Source organism: Schistocerca nitens, chromosome 2, assembly GCF_023898315.1.
Source record: "Schistocerca nitens isolate TAMUIC-IGC-003100 chromosome 2, iqSchNite1.1, whole genome shotgun sequence".
In the NCBI taxonomy this organism is placed as follows: Eukaryota; Metazoa; Arthropoda; class Insecta; order Orthoptera; family Acrididae; genus Schistocerca; species Schistocerca nitens.
The window spans coordinates 763935447-763956317 of NC_064615.1; the positions used below are offsets into that span (position 1 = coordinate 763935447).

The 20871-nt window shown below is 43.0% G+C and overlaps 1 protein-coding gene across 1 annotated transcript in view; it reads right to left on the minus strand.

Moving 5' to 3' along the window:
* LOC126234611 (circadian clock-controlled protein daywake-like) overlaps nucleotides 1–20871 on the minus strand; it is a 102206-nt gene that overhangs the window by 52953 nt on the left and 28382 nt on the right. The window contains exon 2 of the mRNA XM_049943336.1: nucleotides 4768–4871. Coding sequence (XP_049799293.1) covers nucleotides 4768–4843 — 76 coding nt within the window. The 5' untranslated portion in view covers nucleotides 4844–4871. The remainder of the gene's footprint in view (nucleotides 1–4767; nucleotides 4872–20871) is intronic.

Consider the following 20871-nt stretch of genomic DNA (forward strand, 5'->3'; position numbering starts at 1 on the left):
ACCCAAAATTTATCGGATTTCTTTTAGTACCCATGTGGATCACCTGGCACTTTGCTTTGTTTAGTGCCAATTGCCACTTTTCGCACCATACACAAATTCTCTGTAGATCATTTTGTAATTGGAATTGATCATCTGATGATTTTACTAGACGATAAATTACAGCGCCATCTGCAAACAATCTAAGGGGGCTGCTCAGATTATCACCTAGATCATTTATGCAAATCAGGAACAGCAGAGGGCCAATGACACTACCTTGCGGAACGCCAGATATCACTTCTGTTCTACTCGAAGATTTACCGTTTATGACTACGAACTGTGACTTCTCTGAGAGGAAATCACGAATCCAGTCACACAACTGAGACGATACTCCATATACACGCAACTTGATTAATAGTCGCTTGTGAGTAACGGTACCAAAGCCTTCTGCAAATCTAGGAATATGGAATCGATCTGAGATCCGTTGTCGACAGCACTCAAAGCCTTCTGGAAATCAAGGAATATGGAATCTATCTGAGATCTCTTGTCGACAGCACTCATTACTTCATGGGAATAAAGTCTTGTTGGACAAGAACGATATTTTCTGAATCCGTGTTGGTTATGCATCAATAAGTCATTTTCTTCAAGGTGATTCATAATGTTCGAGTACAGTATATGGTCCAAAATCCTACTGCAAATTGAGGTCAGTGATATGGGTCTGCAATTCAATGAGTTACTCCAATTTCCTTTCTTGAATATTGGTGTGACCTATGTTACTTTCCAGTCTTTAGGAACAGACCTTTCGTAAAGTGAGCGGTTGTATATGATTGCTAAGAAAGGCGCTATTGTGTCCGCATTCTCTGAAAGGAATCTGATTGGTATGCCATCTGGACCCGAAGACTTGCCTTTCTTAAGTGATTTGAGTTGTTTCGGAACACCTAAGATATCTACTTTTATGTCACTCATGCTAACAGCTGTCTGGTATGTGAAAATGACAGAAAAGAAACTTATTGCGTTGTCCTTTCTGCACATATAATCATGTAATAACTTAAGTCAATAAAACTTTTTCAATGACTTGAAAATGTTTATCTCACTCTTAATAAAATGGTATTGTTGAGCATGGACCGGAATTTGTTACGCAGATTAAATGGGAATCTTTCGTGTGCCACGGGTCCTGAAGCTAAAAAAATAGCAGAAGGTAGGAAGATATGGAAGGTGGTATGGAGATGGAAAAGAAAGTTTTTTCGGCTCTTTGCGCCACTGTTCATTACATGTGGACTAAATTCAATTAACTTTAGAAGAGTTCAACATAATGCACAAATTTTGTGGACTTGTATACAGCACTAAAATGCGTATTGCTTTTACGCATTTCAAGACAAATTCAGTTGGTATACGTGCATTCAGCTGTTAGTCCAACGCTCCAAGCCGTGAACCTCCCACAATTGCTCCAAGGAGATGCTGCGGATACTTTGCTTTCGCTGTAAAGGCCTCTCGCCGTGGAGACGGCACTGCAGACCGCGCAGCTAGCTGGCGGCTTCGCTTTCTACGGCGGAGGCCACGCGGAGAAAGTGCTGGCGCCAGGTCGCTGACCTGTGGCTGCCTGCTACCTGCTGCCTGCTGCCTGTCCCGCGAAACTTGAGGGCGCTACTTGGGTCGTCCCTGCCTCTGTCCCCCCCCCTCCCCCCTTCCCCCTTTTCATTACAAGTACAGAAGTTTGCTGACATTACAAATATGCAGACTGGTTATAGCTAGCGAGCTTCACCTGGAGATGCATACATTTCTCCGAACGTATATCTAGTGAATTTCTCCTTAAAGTTTCATAAATGTTGATGAAACCAGGGTTCTGTTTACACTCCAGAGTCCAACCGTAATTTCCTCCGCAAGTTCCGGAGGTTACTACTCCTTACTACTGGACCAACTAATGGCGGTACAAAATGAGAAAATTTACGAGGTCATATTCAAAGACAATCCCCAGAGCGAAAGTAGAAGAGAGTATAGTAATGAAGCAATACGTAGCGACGAGGTACAAGAGGAACACTCGCTGGGTAGCTTGACGTTTCACGCCAGATAGGCCCGGCTCTCCACGTTTTTACCGCTGAAATCAGTTTCAGCTTTGCAACCAAACTTCCCTCGGAACCAAGAGGTGTTGGTTTCTCGGAAGCCGCCAGCCGAATCATCGGAGCAACTGCGACGGATCACTGGCAGCCATCGTTTGTGGTTAGTACTAGGGCGATATCTGATCACCTTCGAATCTCTAACTTTCGTTCTTGATTAATGAAAAAACTATTTAGCTTCAGTTCGTGCAGCGACGATCCAAGAATTTCACCTCTGACGTCGCAATACGAAAGCCTCTGCCAGCCCTGTTAAGACCAACACAATAGAACAGAGGTCGTAATCCATTATTCCATGCACACAGTATTCAGGCGGGCTCTGCTGCTTTAAGCACTCTAATTTGTTCAGAGTAAACGAGTCGGCCGACCTCGACTCTCGATAAAGAGCAATGCGTTAGGATTTCAACGGCGTCCGTCTCGGGATGCACGGGCAGGCACGGGGCGGCCGCGCGCCTTCGGCTCGTCTCGCCAGCAGAACATACCGAGACACACGGCAGTCAAACACGGACGGGCTGTGACCCAACAGCGTGGGTACAAAGACAACTACGAACATTTTAACCGCAACTTCGATACACTCTAAGGTAAATGAAAACTAAAAAAGAAAAAAGAAAAAACAACGTACCGCGAAGGACTTAACCGTATGAAACGAAAATCGGTAGATGTGATGTAATGTACAGATGAACATTACAATTTCAGAAAAAAATTGGATGAGACATTTAAGAGAAAGAGCTTCACAAATTGAACAAGTCAACAACACGCTGATTCAACACTGTCCCTTATGCAAGCAGTTAAAGGGCTTGGGATTGACTGATTATTGGATGTCCTCCTGAGGGATATCGTGCCAAATTCTGTCCAACTGGCGCGTCAGGCAGTACAGGTAATGATTTACTATCGTGGGACATGTGAACTCCATTTTACCAGTCCCTCAAACAGTACTGCCGGTAGATGAATCCGGATGGTGCTGCAACTTCATTATTCAAGCAGCTTCTCGTATAGCCTCACAACGCTGAGTGTATCTGATTACAGATTCCCTACTTAAGAAAGAAACTCTGGGAGGATATCGGGAATTAAACCCAGATCCATTCCAAAGGCAGCAACATGAACCATATGGCTATGGAGGCAGTCTGTTGGGTTATATAGATAATGTAAATACGAAGCTGTATCGCATCAGCAGCAAAAGTACTAATAGATAAACCGGTCAAAGACGATTTTGTTCATAGAGGGAAATCAAAGTGTATCCTATCTCTTGACGGTCCGAGGTGATTAGCCAATAAGTTTGAACAAGCGTTAGGAAGTCACCAGTTTCAGTATGTCTAAATATCTCCTCACTTCCCACATGGAAATCCCAGTGAATGGATTATGAATGAATTAAACAGTGTGGAACATATTGTAACAAGAGACACATATCCTTGGCTACTACAAAACTTTTTTGAAGGAATCATTGACAATTTATGGCATGAGGCAACTGGATTCACTCTCTGATAACGTGTGATGAGAGGCCATCAAGCATCATCGCAGGGGCCCAATTCGTAAGGGAAGAGGGCAAGAGCGGGGCGTATGAAATATTTTTAGAAATGAACAGCGACTTGTAAGCATCCATAAAAAAGTAACAGTTTCAGCATTGCTACAACCTGTGTAATTCCAAACTTTAAATCATTTTCTTGAAAGAAAGACACCTGGCTGCACTGTATTTTTTCCATTCCATTAAGTTTCGGGGGACGGGGGGCTTTGACCTCATGTATGGGCATCCTTGCAGAGGAAGTACATGTCCTTGTACTTCAAATATTTCTCGATCAGATTATCTGCTAGAGAGAGCCAGTCGACTGCTTTCGACAATGCAAGGCGACTTGGACAGCAGCTCATATTCTGTCCTAGATATTCATGGATAGCAATACCACGTCCGGCAGAGCTGCTCTCTATCTCATTATACTTGGTCTCATATGAGCCTTTCGGCATCTTCCTGCATTTACGCAGCAAAAACGCAAACCATAACACGCCGAAGAGTGTAGATGTACTCCAAATAATGTCCCAGTACGTCAGGGGTAAGACACTGGCTGTAACCCTGTCATTCAGGTGTGAACAAAATCAGAGATGGTGTCACTACTTATGAGACACTTGCTTCACTCTAGCTGTTGACGTACAAGATGAGGGAATCCTGGCTTGTAGATCGGCTGTGAAGGGAGGATGACTCCCTCATGTCCACGATGCCGAGCTGGCTAGATTCGAGGAGCATAGCTTATGACGAGCGATGAGGGTCGGAACAGAGTACGGCCAATCGTGTCTTACAACAAATCTGATGTCCTGCTACTCTCACGTTCATTCAGTTGGTCGTAATTTGTCGTGTGCTGCCTATAAAAAACGATTTAAGACGAAATTTATCTTCAACCATACCGTGAAGTTGAACGAGCTTCAGGTTCCGCATACCACCACTACAGAGGGGATATTACGGAACGTTGCAAGTTAACCACACTAGTGGCGTTATAAGCATTGTCAACAATACTAATGTTGCGTAGAACGCTTCTCAGTACTCGCAAACAGTAGCGTACGTATAAGCTCAGGTCTGGAATATAGACGGCTTGAAACAATGGTGGACAAATTCTACATTCTCTAAAATAAAAAAAAAAAATAAATAAAAATACAAAGCCAATCACTGGAAAGAGTGAATTGTAGTTGTACTCACGGATGTTGTTGCTGGGTGCAGAGTGAACAGGTACTAGAAGCAGCAGTGCAGGTAAAAGCAGAAATGTCGCTTCCATCGTGAGCAGCTTATGCGGTTTTCTGTTCCTGAAACAGGACGAAACTTAATCAACCATTTATAAGACTGGATACTTTTTTGGTTTGTTTATAGGAACTACGTTCGGAAACCATTTGGTATAGAGCAAGGAGCTGTGCGCATGCATCAGAACACGAATTGTGCTGGTACTTCTTGGTTGGTTTTGACAATAAATATCCGATACGTGCGAAGAAGAGTATGCCAAATTCACTCTAAGACATTCCGCGAGAGGCCTTGCCGCCCAGACACAGAGCAAGCACGGCGTTTCCAAAGGTACGACCCTCCTTCCCTTATTTCACTACTACCACGTTTCCGTGCACTTTGCGACCAAAGTGCTTCGTTTAGAAGAAACAGTTACATGAATTATTTACAGTGTGATCATATTACCAATGAATTAGTTAGTTTCATATGAAATTCTCTTCTTTGTGAATTACAGGAAAATGGCAATACCTTCTTAAAGAGTAAGAAGTGGGACATAACGTTTAGACTCCTCTCAGAGTTATGTACACGTCTATATCAGGTGCTGATAACGCTATATCAAGCGAGTGCGCAGCTTCTCTGTGGCAGTGTACATAAACGTGCGGGTCTACATTTCCTTTAATGTGACACTTCATGGCTTTCGATGACAAGATGCTGTAATGTTCGTTAGAACTTCTCTCTGCGTACAGTACCATAATTCGAAGAATCTGTAAGGTAAATGATGAAATATTAACAAAAACCGATTACACACAGAGGCGACAGAAGTCATGGGCTACCTGCTAATATGGGGTCGGACCTTCTTTTGCCCGGAGTAGTGCAGCGGCTCGACGTGGCATGGGTTCAACAAGTCGTTGGAAGCCCGGGTAGAAATATTGAGCCATGCTGCCTCCATAGACGCCCATAAATGCGACAGTGTTGCCGGTACAGGATTTTTTGTACGAACTGACTTCAAGATTATGTCCCATAAATGTTCGATGGGATTAATGTCGGGTGTTCTTGGTGTACAAATCGTTCGCTCAAATTAACCAGAATGTTGTTCAGACCATCGCGAATCATTGTGCCCCAGTGACGTGACATCGTTGTTTGGGAACATGAAGTCATGAATGGCTGCAAATGGTAGCCGAACGTAACCGTTTACAGTCAATGATCAATTTCATTGGACCAGACGACACAGTCCATTCGATGTAAGCACAATCCACATCATTATGGAGTCACCACCAGCTTCTACAGTGCCTTGTTGTCAACTTCGTGGGGTATGCGCCACTCTCGAACCCTACCATAAGCTCTTATCGATTGCAATTTGGACTCAAAATCGAGACTCATCTAACCAGGCCACCGTTTTCCACTCGTCTATGGACCAACCATTATGGTCACTACCCCGGGAGAGAAGGCGCGGGCGACGTCGTGCCATTAGTAAAGCACTGCGTCGTTCGTGTGCTGCCATAGCCCATTAACGCCAAATTTCCCACCTACTGTCCTAACGCATACGTTTGTGGTATGTCCCACATTGATTTCTCCTATTATTTCAAGCGGAGTTGCTTGTCTGTTAGCACTGATATCTCTACATAAAGGCCGGCCGGAGTGGCCAAGCGGTTCTAGGCGCTTCAGTCTGGAACCGCGCGACCGCTACGGTCGCAGGTTCGAATCCTGCCTCTGGCATGGATGTGTGTGATGTCCTTAGGATAGTTAGGTTTAAGTAGTTCTAAGTTCTAGGCAACTGATGACCTCAGAAGTTAAGTCGCATAGTGCTCAGAGCCATTTGAACCATTTTTTTGTTAATTCCCATTGTGCAGCCATAATCACGTCGGAAACCTTTCCACATGAATCACCCAAACAAAAATGACAGCTCCGCCAGTGCACTGACCTTTCATGCCTTGTGTACGCGATAGTAGCGCCATCTGTATGCGGGGTGTTTCCGTAAGATCGTGCAAAAGTGTAAACGGACATGGAGAATGCTCCACTGAACAGTTTGAGGTGCCGCGCGTGGTAGCCACGCGGTCTCAGGCACCTTGTCACGGCTCACGTGGCTTTCCCCCGTCAGAGGTTCAAGTCCTCCCTCGGGCATGGGTGTGTGTATTGTCATTAGCATAAGTCAGGTTAAGTATTGTGTAAGCTTAAGGACAGGTGACCTCAGCCGTTTGCTCCAATAAGACCTTGCCACAAGTTTCTCTATTTTCCAATTTGAGGTAGCGAACCTGGGGTCGGAAAAGCTACCTGAAGGATATATGGAAGTAAACTTGTCTACCGCTTTGTCTAGCGTTACTGTTTTCCAACCTATTTACAATTATCATGCGAAGGAGTTCACACGTACTGTGCTGTTTATTTACATGTACATTCTTTATTTCATGCAAGGAAACAAGGAGGACGAGCCTGATTGCTTGGAAGTCATCATGCAGATTTTGTCTGCTTTACTTGTCCTTAAGATGGCTCTGTTGTATCGTATTTACATTGGCACATGACAGAAAGTGCTGCCGGCCGGCGTGGCCGAGCGGTTCTAGGCGCTACAGTCTGGAACCGCGCGACTGCTACGATCGCAGGTTCGAATCCTGCCTCGGGCGTCGATGTGTGTGATGTCCTTACGTTAGTTAGGTTTAAGAAGTTCTACGTTCTAGAGGACTGATGACCTCAGAAGTTAATTCCCATAGTGCTCAGAGCCATTTGAAACATTTTTGAACAGAAAGTGCTATGAATCAACGACAGACCCATTCAGAGACGAACAGTGCAGTACGATAGAGCAGCACCGGTACAGTTTCGCAGATCTCACTGACACACCTTATGCATGGGGAAGTACATTTCAACGCTCTCGTGTACATTGAACAATTTCCTAATAGGCATCATCCGTTACGACGAGTGTTTATTTCTCTCGATCGACGAATGCCAGAATTATAGCTGCCTGTGATGTGATTCGAAATACACCAGGTGTATTTGTCATGATGCGTCTGAATCTTGTTCGGCGATGTTATCGTTGCAGTGAGGTTAATGGCCGTCAGTTTCAGCACATTTTGTAAGATACAGTAAATAAATGATACGCTTATTGTGTCAACGATGGTATTTGCAGTTAACTAAAACTAATGTAAATAAAAAGGTACAGAGTAATGTGATTTTCTTCAAGTTATCTCCTTAAGCTGGCTTCTCCGATACCAGGTTTCCTACCTCAAATTGTTCAGTGGAGCATCGTCTATATCCTGTTAAATTTTTGCCCACTCACACGGAAACACCCTGTATGTGCAAATCGCTATTCCATGACTGTTGTCACCTCAGTGAAATATACCTGATGTTCATTCATCCGTTTAGCTCAATGTTTAGGGGCTGAAGCAGACGGAAAGTTCTGAAAGCGCTCAGACAATGGCGATATGGTTGACCATTGGTTTATGAACTCTCCTGGGTTGCTGCGAAAACATTGAACTTGCTGACTCAGCAGGCGGCTGACGAGAACTAATGATTATGTAACAAATAGCGAATTGTCCGATTTATTCAGCACGTGTGTACGTGATTTCTTAAAAAATGGCTCTGAGCACTATGGGACTCAACATCTTAGGTCATAAATCCCTTAGAACTTAGAACTACTTAAACCTAACTAACCTAAGGACATCACACACATGACTGATGACCTCAGCAGTTAAGTCGCATAGTGCTCAGAGCCATTTGACATCACACACACCCATGCCCGAGGCAGGATTCGAACCTGCGACCGTAGCAGTCCCGCGGTTCCGGACTGCAGCGCCAGAACCGCTAGACCACCACGGCCGGCTAGTGATTTCTTAAATTGTTGCAAAGCCGTTTAAACGCGTCGTTATAGTACGAAAGTGGAGGACAGAACACATGCAAATTTTCACTGTCACTCTGTGCCTGAAACTTCTGCAGTGTACAGCATATCTATAAAAAGTCTGTCTCTAGCAAAATACATCATCAGAAAATTATGTGCAATATGCCACCAAAGCTCAGTAGTGGATTACATAAACGATTAGTTTCACTCCGTTTTGGTCGTTTTACCGATACAAAATGATACCACCGACAGAAATGTGAAAAACTACGCTCTTGAGGCTTCGAACTGCTCATAAAGAAATGTCTGATGTATTTTAAAAACTGTGTCAGAATGTCTGTGTTCAGCTCCTTGACACTGATTTACCGAGCGATGTGGCGCAGTGGTTAGCAAACTAGGCTCACATTCTGGAGGACCGTGGTTCATATCTGCGTTCCATTATACAGATTTTTGTTTTCCGTGATTTCCCTACATCGCTCCAGGGAAATGCCGGGAAGGCTTCTTCGAAAGGATAAAGCCAATTTTGTTCTCCATTCCGAAAACTATCCGAGCTTGTGCACCCTCTTACGGCATTTGCGAACTGACCATAGGACGTACATGTTCAGCAAGTGACGTTAATGGCCGACAGGTAGATAAATGAAGTCAGATCTCCTACTGTAGCGCTCGCGAAAACACGTAGGTTTGAAGCATCTCGGGCGGCGTCGAGAGGCAATGTTTACCTACAGCGTGACGCAAGTGCGTTTTGTACCACCTTTGAGCAAATGTACCACGATATATCCTGGATAGTCAACGCCTCAGACAACAATGCAGGCAGGAAAACGTCGTCGTTCATTTATTATGAAAAAGTTCTGTATCTTATCTTTCTAGTCTACATTGTAGTCTGAGACGTCGAAAATTTGGAATCATATCACCACACATATTTTTAAATCGCATTGTCGGTCAAATATTACTTAACTTTTCCCGTAATCGTTGTGGAGACGCTTCACGTCATTCCTAAGCTTCAACGTACACTTGCGAACTTTTTTATTAGATGAAATGCAGGCGTGATAATACGGTGTGTCATGGCCGCATCGAAATTCTCAACAGTTAATAAGTGATGCTTAAAAGTCATGGAGGAATGCTTGTTTACAATTCACTTCAGCGTGTCCTGCAGATTTCCGTATCAGAATTATAGCATGTGGGAATGAACTAGATAAACACAATAAAATTCGTATTATCATATGCGAAATTTATAAGTGCAGATTGGGATGGGTGAAAGAAGGACCTTTTAGTTGCCGCAAATTATGTGATAGTCTATATTTACGACACTATTAATCATGTGTGAAGAGTTAGCAGATTTCACAATTTTCTTCTCATTTGTTTGTAATGTCGTAGTGTCGTTCTCTGTCATATTATTCTTTTATAAGTACTTCAATTTACCTTAGAGTGTGTATAGCATCTGCTCCAATGCTGACGATGAACTCACGGAGTTTGTCACCGCTGCCTGATTAATGTTTAGATACGATGAGCCCTCGGTATCCAGCGACTCATTACATGATGAATATTAATAAATATTTACTGAAATTACATTATGGACTGGTACTGACAAAACCCGCACATCGATGCAGATGAGTTTAACATGGAACGTATATTGTGTTTATAAAGAAAATTAGAAGTGTTGTTAACAGGAAACTTATAATTCCCTTTGGCTTGAACTGTGGATTATGAAACGTTATCATATGTTGAGGTTCAGCTAACTGAACCATAAAAAAGATGAATAATTTGGAAAGTATGTTATACAATAACATAGTGTTATTTTCTTACAGAAGATGCTCAATATGTCTGCCGCAATTTCCACAACAGGTTGTGTGGCAACTACCGTACGCGATGAAGAATTCTTGAAGTGCGTAATCTTCAGTTGCTGCGAAGTTCGTGGCAACCATGACCATGCGACTTGACTGTCGAAGTTGTTAACATGGTTCGTCACCGAGAGGTCCATCGGCACCATGTCTTTTAACCAATGTGGTGATGGAACAGTATCACCACATAATTGTTCACATTGTACCCACATCTCGGTCATAACATCGAGCGAAAAGTCTTTCGGCAGCCCGTCATTTTTATATCACCAAAACCGACGAGCTATAAGTTCACAACTTCTAACATTCCAGGAAGGTAACTCTCACGATATGTTCTGTAGAGGAGTTTGTTTTTCTGTTTGGATGAATGTAGAAAAAAGAATAATTGAAAAATTGTCAGTATGTACGGGGTTTCATCGTCCTACGCGTGTCTGTTACTACTGTTGCAAACGTGACCCAGTCTAACTGAAATATGTAAACTGAAAAATGAAGGAAGGATGCTGTAAGAAGCAATTTAGAATTACATTCCATGCGAAAAGCTCGTTGGTAGTAATGCTTGCGCCTTCAGCTGATGACACGAATTCAGTTGCCTTTCATGTAAGATTTTCAAAAAAATGTTACACATAATGTTCATATCAAGTTCAGTGCGCCGGCTGCGGCATTGTTTACTATATACTCTTCAATATCGGATAGGAACATTTCGTCACGCTTCGTATTGGAAGGTTGTATCCACTGTACTCTATGTAATACACACGAGCGCTGTACATTAATTATCTCCGCATACGTAAATTTACATAAACTGTAATACCGCTTACATACAATTACCACTTACGGAACCAAAATCCGAGAAAGAACAGAGCAGTACACAGCTGAACTCTGGGAACGGAGACCCAAAGGTGTGTTGACAGCGTTATCCACAGTGAGTACTATAAGGCAAAAGAAATTAGACTGAACTATGACTCATGAAATATGTAGCGTCTCTCTGCACTAGTGAAAAGGTATTCAAGTACACTGCATTCGCGAGGTATATATAGGGTGTAATGTTTACAATGTCCCACAGCGGTGGTCATGGGGAATAGTTTGATATAGGACACTTGTTGTCTCTTCGGACGGGAAATAATTTCAAAATAGTCATACAAAAATCACCTAAGCTGCAGCGCATGCGCGCCACGTGAGATTTTCAATATTCTCTCGCTCTATTACGTCACCGACTTAGTCAGCAATTTCGTTAACATTATTGATTTAAAATTCCTTGTGAATGTAATAATAGGAAAAAAATTGTAAACGTTACCTAAAAAGACCTATGTTTACAATTCGACCTAAACTTGATATTTACAAGCACAGTAGTATCGTACGTAGTAAGAATATCAGACACACTAAACGATTTAGTTCACAATATTTTGAGGTAAAATTTACGCAACCTTCATTTTGTAAGTGCTAGGACAAGGAGTTTTCAATACTGAAATGTGATATCAGCCAAAATCTCTGGCAGCTAGCTCGCCTGCGGTATAGCTTACGGGGCTTTTGTACGCCAATCTGAGATTTTTCCCGGCTTGATAGACTATCCAATATAAATCTATTCGTCTCGGCTTCACCTACGCCAGATTTTTTTTACTTCGTGATATTCAGCAAACGATCCCGACAAATCTCCTGAACTCTGGCGTTGGAATTTGTGCTCAAGACATTTGTTCAAAATGACTCGTGGAATAACAGTGAGAGCGGGAAACACTGTGAGGAAACAACAGACAGATTACGCCACCTGCTGAATGCTCGGTTGCAACTGAGTCACGTGAGCTTCGGGCCAAGGCCTCACAACACAAGAGGCCCTACCCACCCGAGAATAGCGGTAGTCTTACTGGGTTGCTAGAGAAGGCGTTACACCTTTCACGTTAGCCAACAGCCTGAACCGCCGACGATGCACCGTCGGGAGAAAACAAACGGTTGACAATGAGCGACGGTGCTGTGAGGAAACGGCGACGCGCCGTAAGGCTGATGGCCGTTTCAACACGGCACGTGAGCGTCGCGTACAGCGGAGGCGATGAGGCAACCGGCACAGCCCCGTTGGTCGCAACTCGCAGGCAACCTTGGGCACCGTTTGTAACTTGCAAATTCTTCCCTACGCTTCTGTCTGCCGTTATAAGCAACCGAATTTTTGGATGAGATTACGTTATAGTATTATTCACCTTAAGGACTGGAGGAGTGGCTGCGAAGGTAATCGTTGTCGTTATTTAGCACATAATGCACAAATGTACGGAATGTAGTCCACAGCAGGGATTAAACGATTTACAAATGGTTTTAAGCACTATGGGACTTAACTTCTCAGGTCGTCAGTCCCCTAGAACTTAGAACTACTTAAACCTTACTAACCTAAGGACATCACACACATCCATGCCCGAGGCAGGATTCAAACCTACGGCCGTAGCAGTCGCGCGGTTCCAGACTGTAGCGCCTAGAGCCCCTCGGCCACCTCGGCTGGCAACGGTTTACAGTTTCGATCCTTAGATACTTGGTAGTTTCTGAGAGAACGGCAGTCAACGTTTCCGAGGTGCTTTAGGTGCCATTCAGCACGCGATAACACAAGCCTAAATGGTGGCGCGGTGGTTAGTGTTGCAGTTAGGGAAGAATGTATCGAATGCGGATGAAACTTGCAAAAAATGGTTCAAATAGCTCGAGCACTATGGGACTTAACATCTGTGGTCATCAGTCCCCTAGAACTTAGAACTACTTAAACCTAACTAACCTAAGGACATCACACACATGAAAGCCAGAGGCAGGATTCGAAGCTGCGACCGTAGCAGTCGCGCGGTTCCATACTGAAACGCCTTGAACCGCACGGCTACACCAGCCGGAGATGAAACTTGCAACCGCACCTACGACTTAAACTGAAGATAAAACTAGTAATACTAAGCTAATGGTAACGGATGTGGCACTCGACAGAGTCAAAGTCAGAGGGGAAGAACTCATTGATAATGAAAGAGCATTCCTGGAAACATAAATGCGAGACCTATTTCTAGTGCTCTAGGACCATAGAAAAATCCATGGATATCGACATGGAGAAAGCATCTTCTAAATATTGTATCTGGAGTTTACTGCTTTGGGGGAGGAAGAACTGTCCACTTGGTAAAAAAAAGGATAGATAGTATCTGGCATCAATGGACATGTGTGTAAAGAAGAGAATCAAAGAGATGAGCTGGATTCAGACAAAATCCGATCTAAAAGAAAGGAATGTGAAAATAAGAAAGTCAATAATACGAGGCCTGTTCAGAAAGTAAGCTCCGATTGATTGCCAAATTGAAACCACAGTGAACATCAGAAATGTTTTACTTGTAACAATTAGCTACACCTTTCAGCTACTTCTCTACATAGTCGCCGTTCTGACTTAGACTTTTGTCATAGCGTTGTACCAACTTTTCAATAGCCTCATCATAGAAGGCAGCCGCCAGTGCTTTCCGCCAATTCTCCACGCTGGCCTACACCTCGTTGTCTGTGTCAAAATGTTGTCTTCAAAGACAGCGGTTCATGTGACCAGAGATGAAACTCAGGGGGAGACAATTGCGGACTGTATTGTGGGTAATCTCACATTTCCATTTGAAAACGATGCAGGAGCATCTTCATTGCCCCTGCAGAATGCGGCTGAGAATTGTCTTGAAGAAGAAACAGCACGACAGTTATGTAATGTTAGCTGCATAGCTTCAGGCGAAATTTCTCACCAGGCCCTCGTACTTGGCGGCAGACACTATTTTCTAGACATCTTTACGCACTCACTGCGAGCTCAGAAATGAGAAGAGCGACGTGATGCTAACTGGGGTTATACTAGAGACACTACCCAACACATCTGTGCAAAGCTTTATCGGATTTTCATAGTCGTTTCCATTTCGTGACCGATCGGAGCTTACTTTCTGAACGCCCCTCGTAATAGGAAAGGACCTGTCGATCATGTACTGACGAGGAAGACACGGCAATTGCCTTAACCCGATTTTTCAGAAACTTCGCTCAGTGGAAGAGAAGTCAAAAATAAGCGAACCCGTGTCTCGGCATATCCGTAGATACTCGACCGTTTCTGAGAGAACGGCAGTCAAAGTTTCCGACGTGCTTTAGGTGCCATTTAGCACGCAATAAGCTAAGCCCAAAGGTGGCGCGATGGCTAGCGTTGCACAATCACTCGTGCACCATGTATTCGAACCCCGGCTATTATTATTTTTTTATTTTAGTTTCATTTATCTACACATGTCCTTAGAAGACTAGTATGGGAATGTTTGTTATCAAATTAGGTGACAGAATGTTGTTAAACTAACTGAGAAAATTACAACTGAGTTTCATAATAAATCTCATTTATTTATTATGTATTATATGTACTGCATGATATTTTCAACGGTAACAATCTTTTTAAATTCTCGTATTTTTATGTTTCATTCTTGTATGAATACTTATATTTTATTCTTATCTTTATTTTTAGGAAGATCTGAAGCATTCCCTTTGGTTATACCGATCGCAGATACATTCGAAACATGGATTTTCCTAATACCACAAGCATCGCGTGAATGAAGATTTTCCACAGTAACACTTCTTCGTTTGAATCTCACTCGGAAGAGAAACTTTGTTAGCATGGCTGAAGATTTCACGCTTTGACGATAATTTCACTGTAAGCTACGCTTAACGGATCGCTTTACCGAAAACTGTCTCTTGAAATTAATTATGACTCAAGATACAGCTTTCTCATTCATTTATTTTTTAGCTTTTTTAAATTTATTCACCGGACATGCAACTAGCAGGCGAATAAGGACAAGTTATTTTAACATGCATTGGAAAACAATCTTGTAGTAATCTTCTATCCCTGTCACGGAAACTGACAACGGTCGGCATAGCGGTATGCTGACCATATGCCGCTCCATATCCGCATCCAGTGACACCTGTGGGCTCAGGATGACACGGCGACCGGTCGGTACCGTCGGGCCCTCATGGCCTGTTCGGACATGGGTAGACAAATGAAAAACTAAAACAAAAATAATAATCGGATTTCGAACACTGGGCGCAACAAGTGTGATCCTCGACGCTGGCCACTGTGCCACCGTTTCGGTTGAATTAATTATTTACTCGCTAAAATCCACATAAAATACCTCGAAAAACTTGACCGTCGTTTTCTCAGAAACGGTCGAGTATCTTACGGACAAGCCGAAACACGTATTTGCTTAATTATACCCCTTCTCCACTGAGCGAAGTTTCTGGAAAATAGGTACATGGCATTTGCCGTGTTCCCCCAGTTAGTGACAAGAAATGAATAATAGGACGACTAGAATGAGTAGACCCTCTGCTTATGAGGGGCGTTCAATAAGTATTGCAACACACTATTTTTCTTTTCCAATTTCGGTTGAAAAAACGCGGAATTTGCTGTGGAATATCGAGGAATATTCCTGCTTCAGCTGCTGTGGTTTCATGATGTTCCGATAGGTGGCAGCGATAGGTGGCAGCGCTATGCGTAGCCTTTAAGATGGTGTCTGTAAAGGAAGTGCGTTCCAAGCAGAGAGCTGTCACTGAGCTTCTTTTAGAGGAAAACCAGAACATCGCCAATATTCACAGGCGAATGTCTACGGAGACCTAGCAGTGAACATAAGCACAGTGAGTCTTGGGACGAGGCCTCTGTCATCATCTTAGCAAGGTCGCGGAAACCTGTCAGATCTCCCGAGTGCCAGCCGGCCGCACACGGCTGTGACTCCTGCAATGTTGGAACGTGCGGGCACTCTTAGTCGAGGTGATCGACAGATCTCAACCCAACACCTCGCTACTCAACTGAACTACTCTGTTGGTAGCGCTGACACACTCGTCCACCAGTTGGGGTACTCAAAGATATGTGCTCGTTACGTTTCTCGCAGGCTAACACAAGGCCATAAAGAGGAACGAAGGACGATCTGCGGGGAATTTTTGGCTCCTTGAGAGGCTGATCGTGGCAATTTTTGTGGGACATCATCACAGGGGATGAGACATCGGTTCATCACTTCGAACAGGAAAGAAAACGGCAATCTATGGAGTGGCCCCACACCACCTCTCCTGCAAAGAAAATGTTCAAAACCACAACGTCAGCCGGTAATGTAATGATGACGTTCTTCTGGGACTCCGAAGGAGTTATTCTGTTTCTTGTCCTCCCTCATCGTGCAACAATCAAGACTGCTACCCTGAGAACCTGGAGAAACGACTTCAGTGTGATGGTCGCCACAAGAAAGGAAATGAACTACTCCTTATCCACGACAATACAAGGTCTCAAACACCTCTGTGCTCCCGAGAGGAGCCCACAAAAGTTTATTGGACTGTTCTTCCTCATCCACCCTACAGCCCGAATCTCGCACCTTCCGACTTCCACGTGTCTGGTCCAATGAAGGGTATAGTGCACCGGAAGAAGTTCATGGATGATGGGCAGGTTACTGATGCAGCAAGACGCTGGCCCATTATCTTCCAGTACAGTGGTGCCATGCGGGCATACAGGGCCTCCTAGTAAGGTGGCGTAAGGCGACGCATTGAACGGAGATCATATTGAAAAACAGGGTTTTGTAACCAACAGTGTGGGGAATAATATGGTGTATTGGATTCATGAACAAAAACCAACCTGGTTTCGGAAATAATATGCTGCGTTAGTTTATTGAACACCCCTCGTAGTTTCCACTACCATTATGACCACAGTGCAGTGACATGTAGAAGTCCACGACATAGTATTTTCAGTGATGATACAATGAGGACCATTTCTTTCACACTAGAATATTCAGATACCTTCAAGTAGCTTCGATATTTGAAGTCGTACTAAGTGTAATTTAAGGCTTCGTGAGACACAGTAAATGGCCATCAAGGATTCAGTAAAAATCTCTAAGAAACTTGATCTGTGACCCACCTTAAAGATCACTAGAAGATTCTCTTTTCTCAGCATTGCATACGATGTACGGTCATTTCATTCCATTCGTCCCTGTCGTGATTAACATCATGTTTCTACCAATCTGGAGGGAAACGGTATTGGTATGCTATTTCGTGAAACTTGGTTGTTTCGCCGCAGCAGTTTTTGCACGATCAATACCTCGCACAGAGTCGTAACCATTTATCGCTGCATAACTGCCCACATGCATACACAAAGCCATACACGAAACTTCTTAATGTTGTTCTGAATGGAACTTGAGAAAATTGTATAAACATTGTATGAAATTTAACGATGACATTCGCCAATAGGTGAGATGATATTTTATTTTATTTTTGCTTCTAGTTTCGGCATTCTATTATGTCATCTTCAGGCCTCATATGCATCTTTCAAAATCAAATTATATTGGCATACCATGCCATATGTTTTTGAAAGTCGTGAATTCTGAACCTTAACCCAAGTGCTTCCTTCGAAGACCTGATTGCACATATGGTGATGTATTGTGGATAAATAAGGCAAAACAGTTCGGAAAAATAACTAATAATATTTAGTTACACCAAGGGATAACAGGTGGAATTTAAAAAGTATAATAGTGTACCGGTTTGACATCAGATATCCTGAACGGTATGAGAATTCTTTCGAATTCATTGACGCGTTGATCATGTATCAATATTTTGCTACCTCGAAGGCAAAGGTGTATTAGCTTTGGCGCCACATTTAAATGAGTACATTTGAAACCCGATATGTATAACTTTCGCTTTGCGAACTCAACTTGTGACGTACTAAAGCAGTGCTGTACAACATCAGATGATGTATCGTTCTGCAGTCCAGTGCTTGTGCTCGTGATTGTGACGCTGGAGAAGCCATCCCATTGACCTTAGTCGCCGTCATTGAGAATGTGTGGAATATGAAGGATATGATCTGCATTACACTTAACAAACCTCTATCACTTACGACAGTAACTAAAAGTAATGTGGAACATTAGCTTCCAACATATTATAATTCTAAGAGTCTTCAGATGGCTCCAGAGGCTTATTGTACGTAGAGAAGGCTGGACTAGATACTAAAAGAGTTTGAGATGACAGATTGTCCATAGATGTATGATGCATTACTCTGTTATCACCAACTCAGTGTACAACCTGTACAGCATATGGATAAAGCTGCACTCGTTTGGTACCATTGCTTCACTAGGTTCGTTTTCAGTTTCCACTTATTTATACACAAATTAGTATACAGCTATGACAGTAACTCTCCACTAATTGATAATACGTGAACATTTGCTTATGATGACTACCTGAAGTGCCAAAACGTATACTGAGATGACTAAAGCCATTAGATAGCGACATTCACATACATAGAACGCGGTAGTATCGCGTACAGGGCACTCTAGCTAACAACACGACGTCGCCAGTAGAGCCTCTACTGAGCTCGTGACCGTATCAGTTGGACCCCAGACGACTGGTGACATGAGTCCTGATTTCAGTTGATGAGAGCTGATGGTAGGGTTCGAATGTGGAGCTGGCCTTATGAAGCCATGGATCAAAATTGTCAACGAGGCACTGTGTAAGCTGGTGCTCACTCCATAATGGTGTGGACTGTGTTTACATGGAATGGACTGGGTCCTCTGGTCCAACTAAACCAATCATAGATTTTAAATGGTTATATTCGGCTACTTGGAGATCATCTGCGGCCATTCATGGATTTCATGTTCCCAAACAACTACGAAATTTTTGTGGATGACGATGCACCGTGTCACTGGGCTTGAACTGTTCGCGATTGGTTTCAAGAACATTCTGGACAATTCGAGTCTGTGCTTTGACGAACCAGATCGCGCGACATGGATCCCATGGATCCCATCGAACATTTATGTTACGTAATCGAGAGGTCAGTTCGTGCAAAAAATCCTGCACCGGTAACGCTTCCGTAATTATTGATGGCTATAGAAACAACATGGCTCAACATTTCTGTAGAGGACTTCCAACGACTTGTTGAGCCCATGTCACGTCGAATTGCGGCAATGCGCCGGGCAAAACGAGGCGAGACGCTACATTGGGTGATATCCCATTACTTCTATCGCCTCATTGTATTATTAAAGAAAGAGATAAAAAAAACACTCTTTTTTATTCTTACAATACGCGATAATGCAGCCCATTAGCTGTCCGGGAATTTATCCGAAACCTTGTGTTTCGGCATAAGTAGTAAAGTACATAGGATCGTGTGAGTGCAGTTCTATGGTTGTGCATATTTAGCCAGATTCGTGTATTTACTTATATGTGCAATAAGCCGTGAACATGGCCGCGCTTTTCCTAGATTTGCTAAATGACCTTTTCCCTTTTCGAGAAAAGTCCTCAGCACTATTACGACAAATGTTTGTACGCAGAACGGCAAGCATCGTTTTCTGCAGAGTTTAATGTTTTTGTGATGTTGCTCACGCATACACCAGGAACTGAAGAGAACGGAATTTCTCCTTGTGTCGTACAAATGTTTGCTGTAATAGCGCTAAGGACGTTCTTATTCGTCGGAACTACGTCAACACGACGTATTTTCTTTTCCTGATCAGTAGCTTCATTTTGTCCCCATTAGTTTATGTACTGCCTAAGTGTACTTCACAAACAAAGGGCGTGTATTGCAAAGAGAGTTATAGGTCATGGCATTTCGAGCAGCAACAGCAGACAGAATCGATCAGCGTCACGTTCCTTTTCGTAAGAATCATCGAGGCTAAAGCTATAGAACATTAATATGAGTATTTCTTTTATAGAAAAATACGAAATTACACACATGTAACACTTAAATGTTATTTTTATATCTCATTATTCCACTGCGAGTAAAGCTTTTCGAATCTGTCCTAACAATATTTGGTTAAGAGATAGAGGAACTAGTCACACCAAGACAGAAATTACGAGTCCGATGGTTGCTGCTTCTGTGCGAAAAATCCACTATTTTCAGGCAGTATTTCGCTTTACTTGTAGAACCCAAGAAAACTTCAGTGTAGACAGGGGTACCCACTAGCATGGTTATATTACGTGTATGTTTTGTTCTTAGCAGTATCCTCACTGAACTGCGAGCTACGCACTATGTAAACGTCCTCTAACGTCGTGGAAGTGAGACTACGAGACTACGTACGTTGTATTCTGTGTGTAATTGCTTCGTATTAAGTTTTTGTATTGGAATAGGGTAACAAAAACTGCCTGGTGTACTGTAACACTGGCGACTAATCCAAAGTGTAGGTTCTATTAGGGTTCCACTTTATTTAGATGCCTCATGAATTATTGGTTGCATTCCGCAACACGAACAGTTCATTAGCTTATTTAGTGGAATACAACCACAGTAACAAGCAAACAAGAACGATATCATTTTCCGTTTGGTCATTGGTGCCTTAGCTGTTAAAAAGTAAAAGTCCTTATAATACAACTAGAGAACGATCACTGAATTATTGATATCCTTCGTAATTGAGTCATCATAAAACGCCTATCGCAAAGCATCTACAAATTACAGTTACAGCAACTCGAAACAACAGCTAACAGGCGACGACAGCTGCT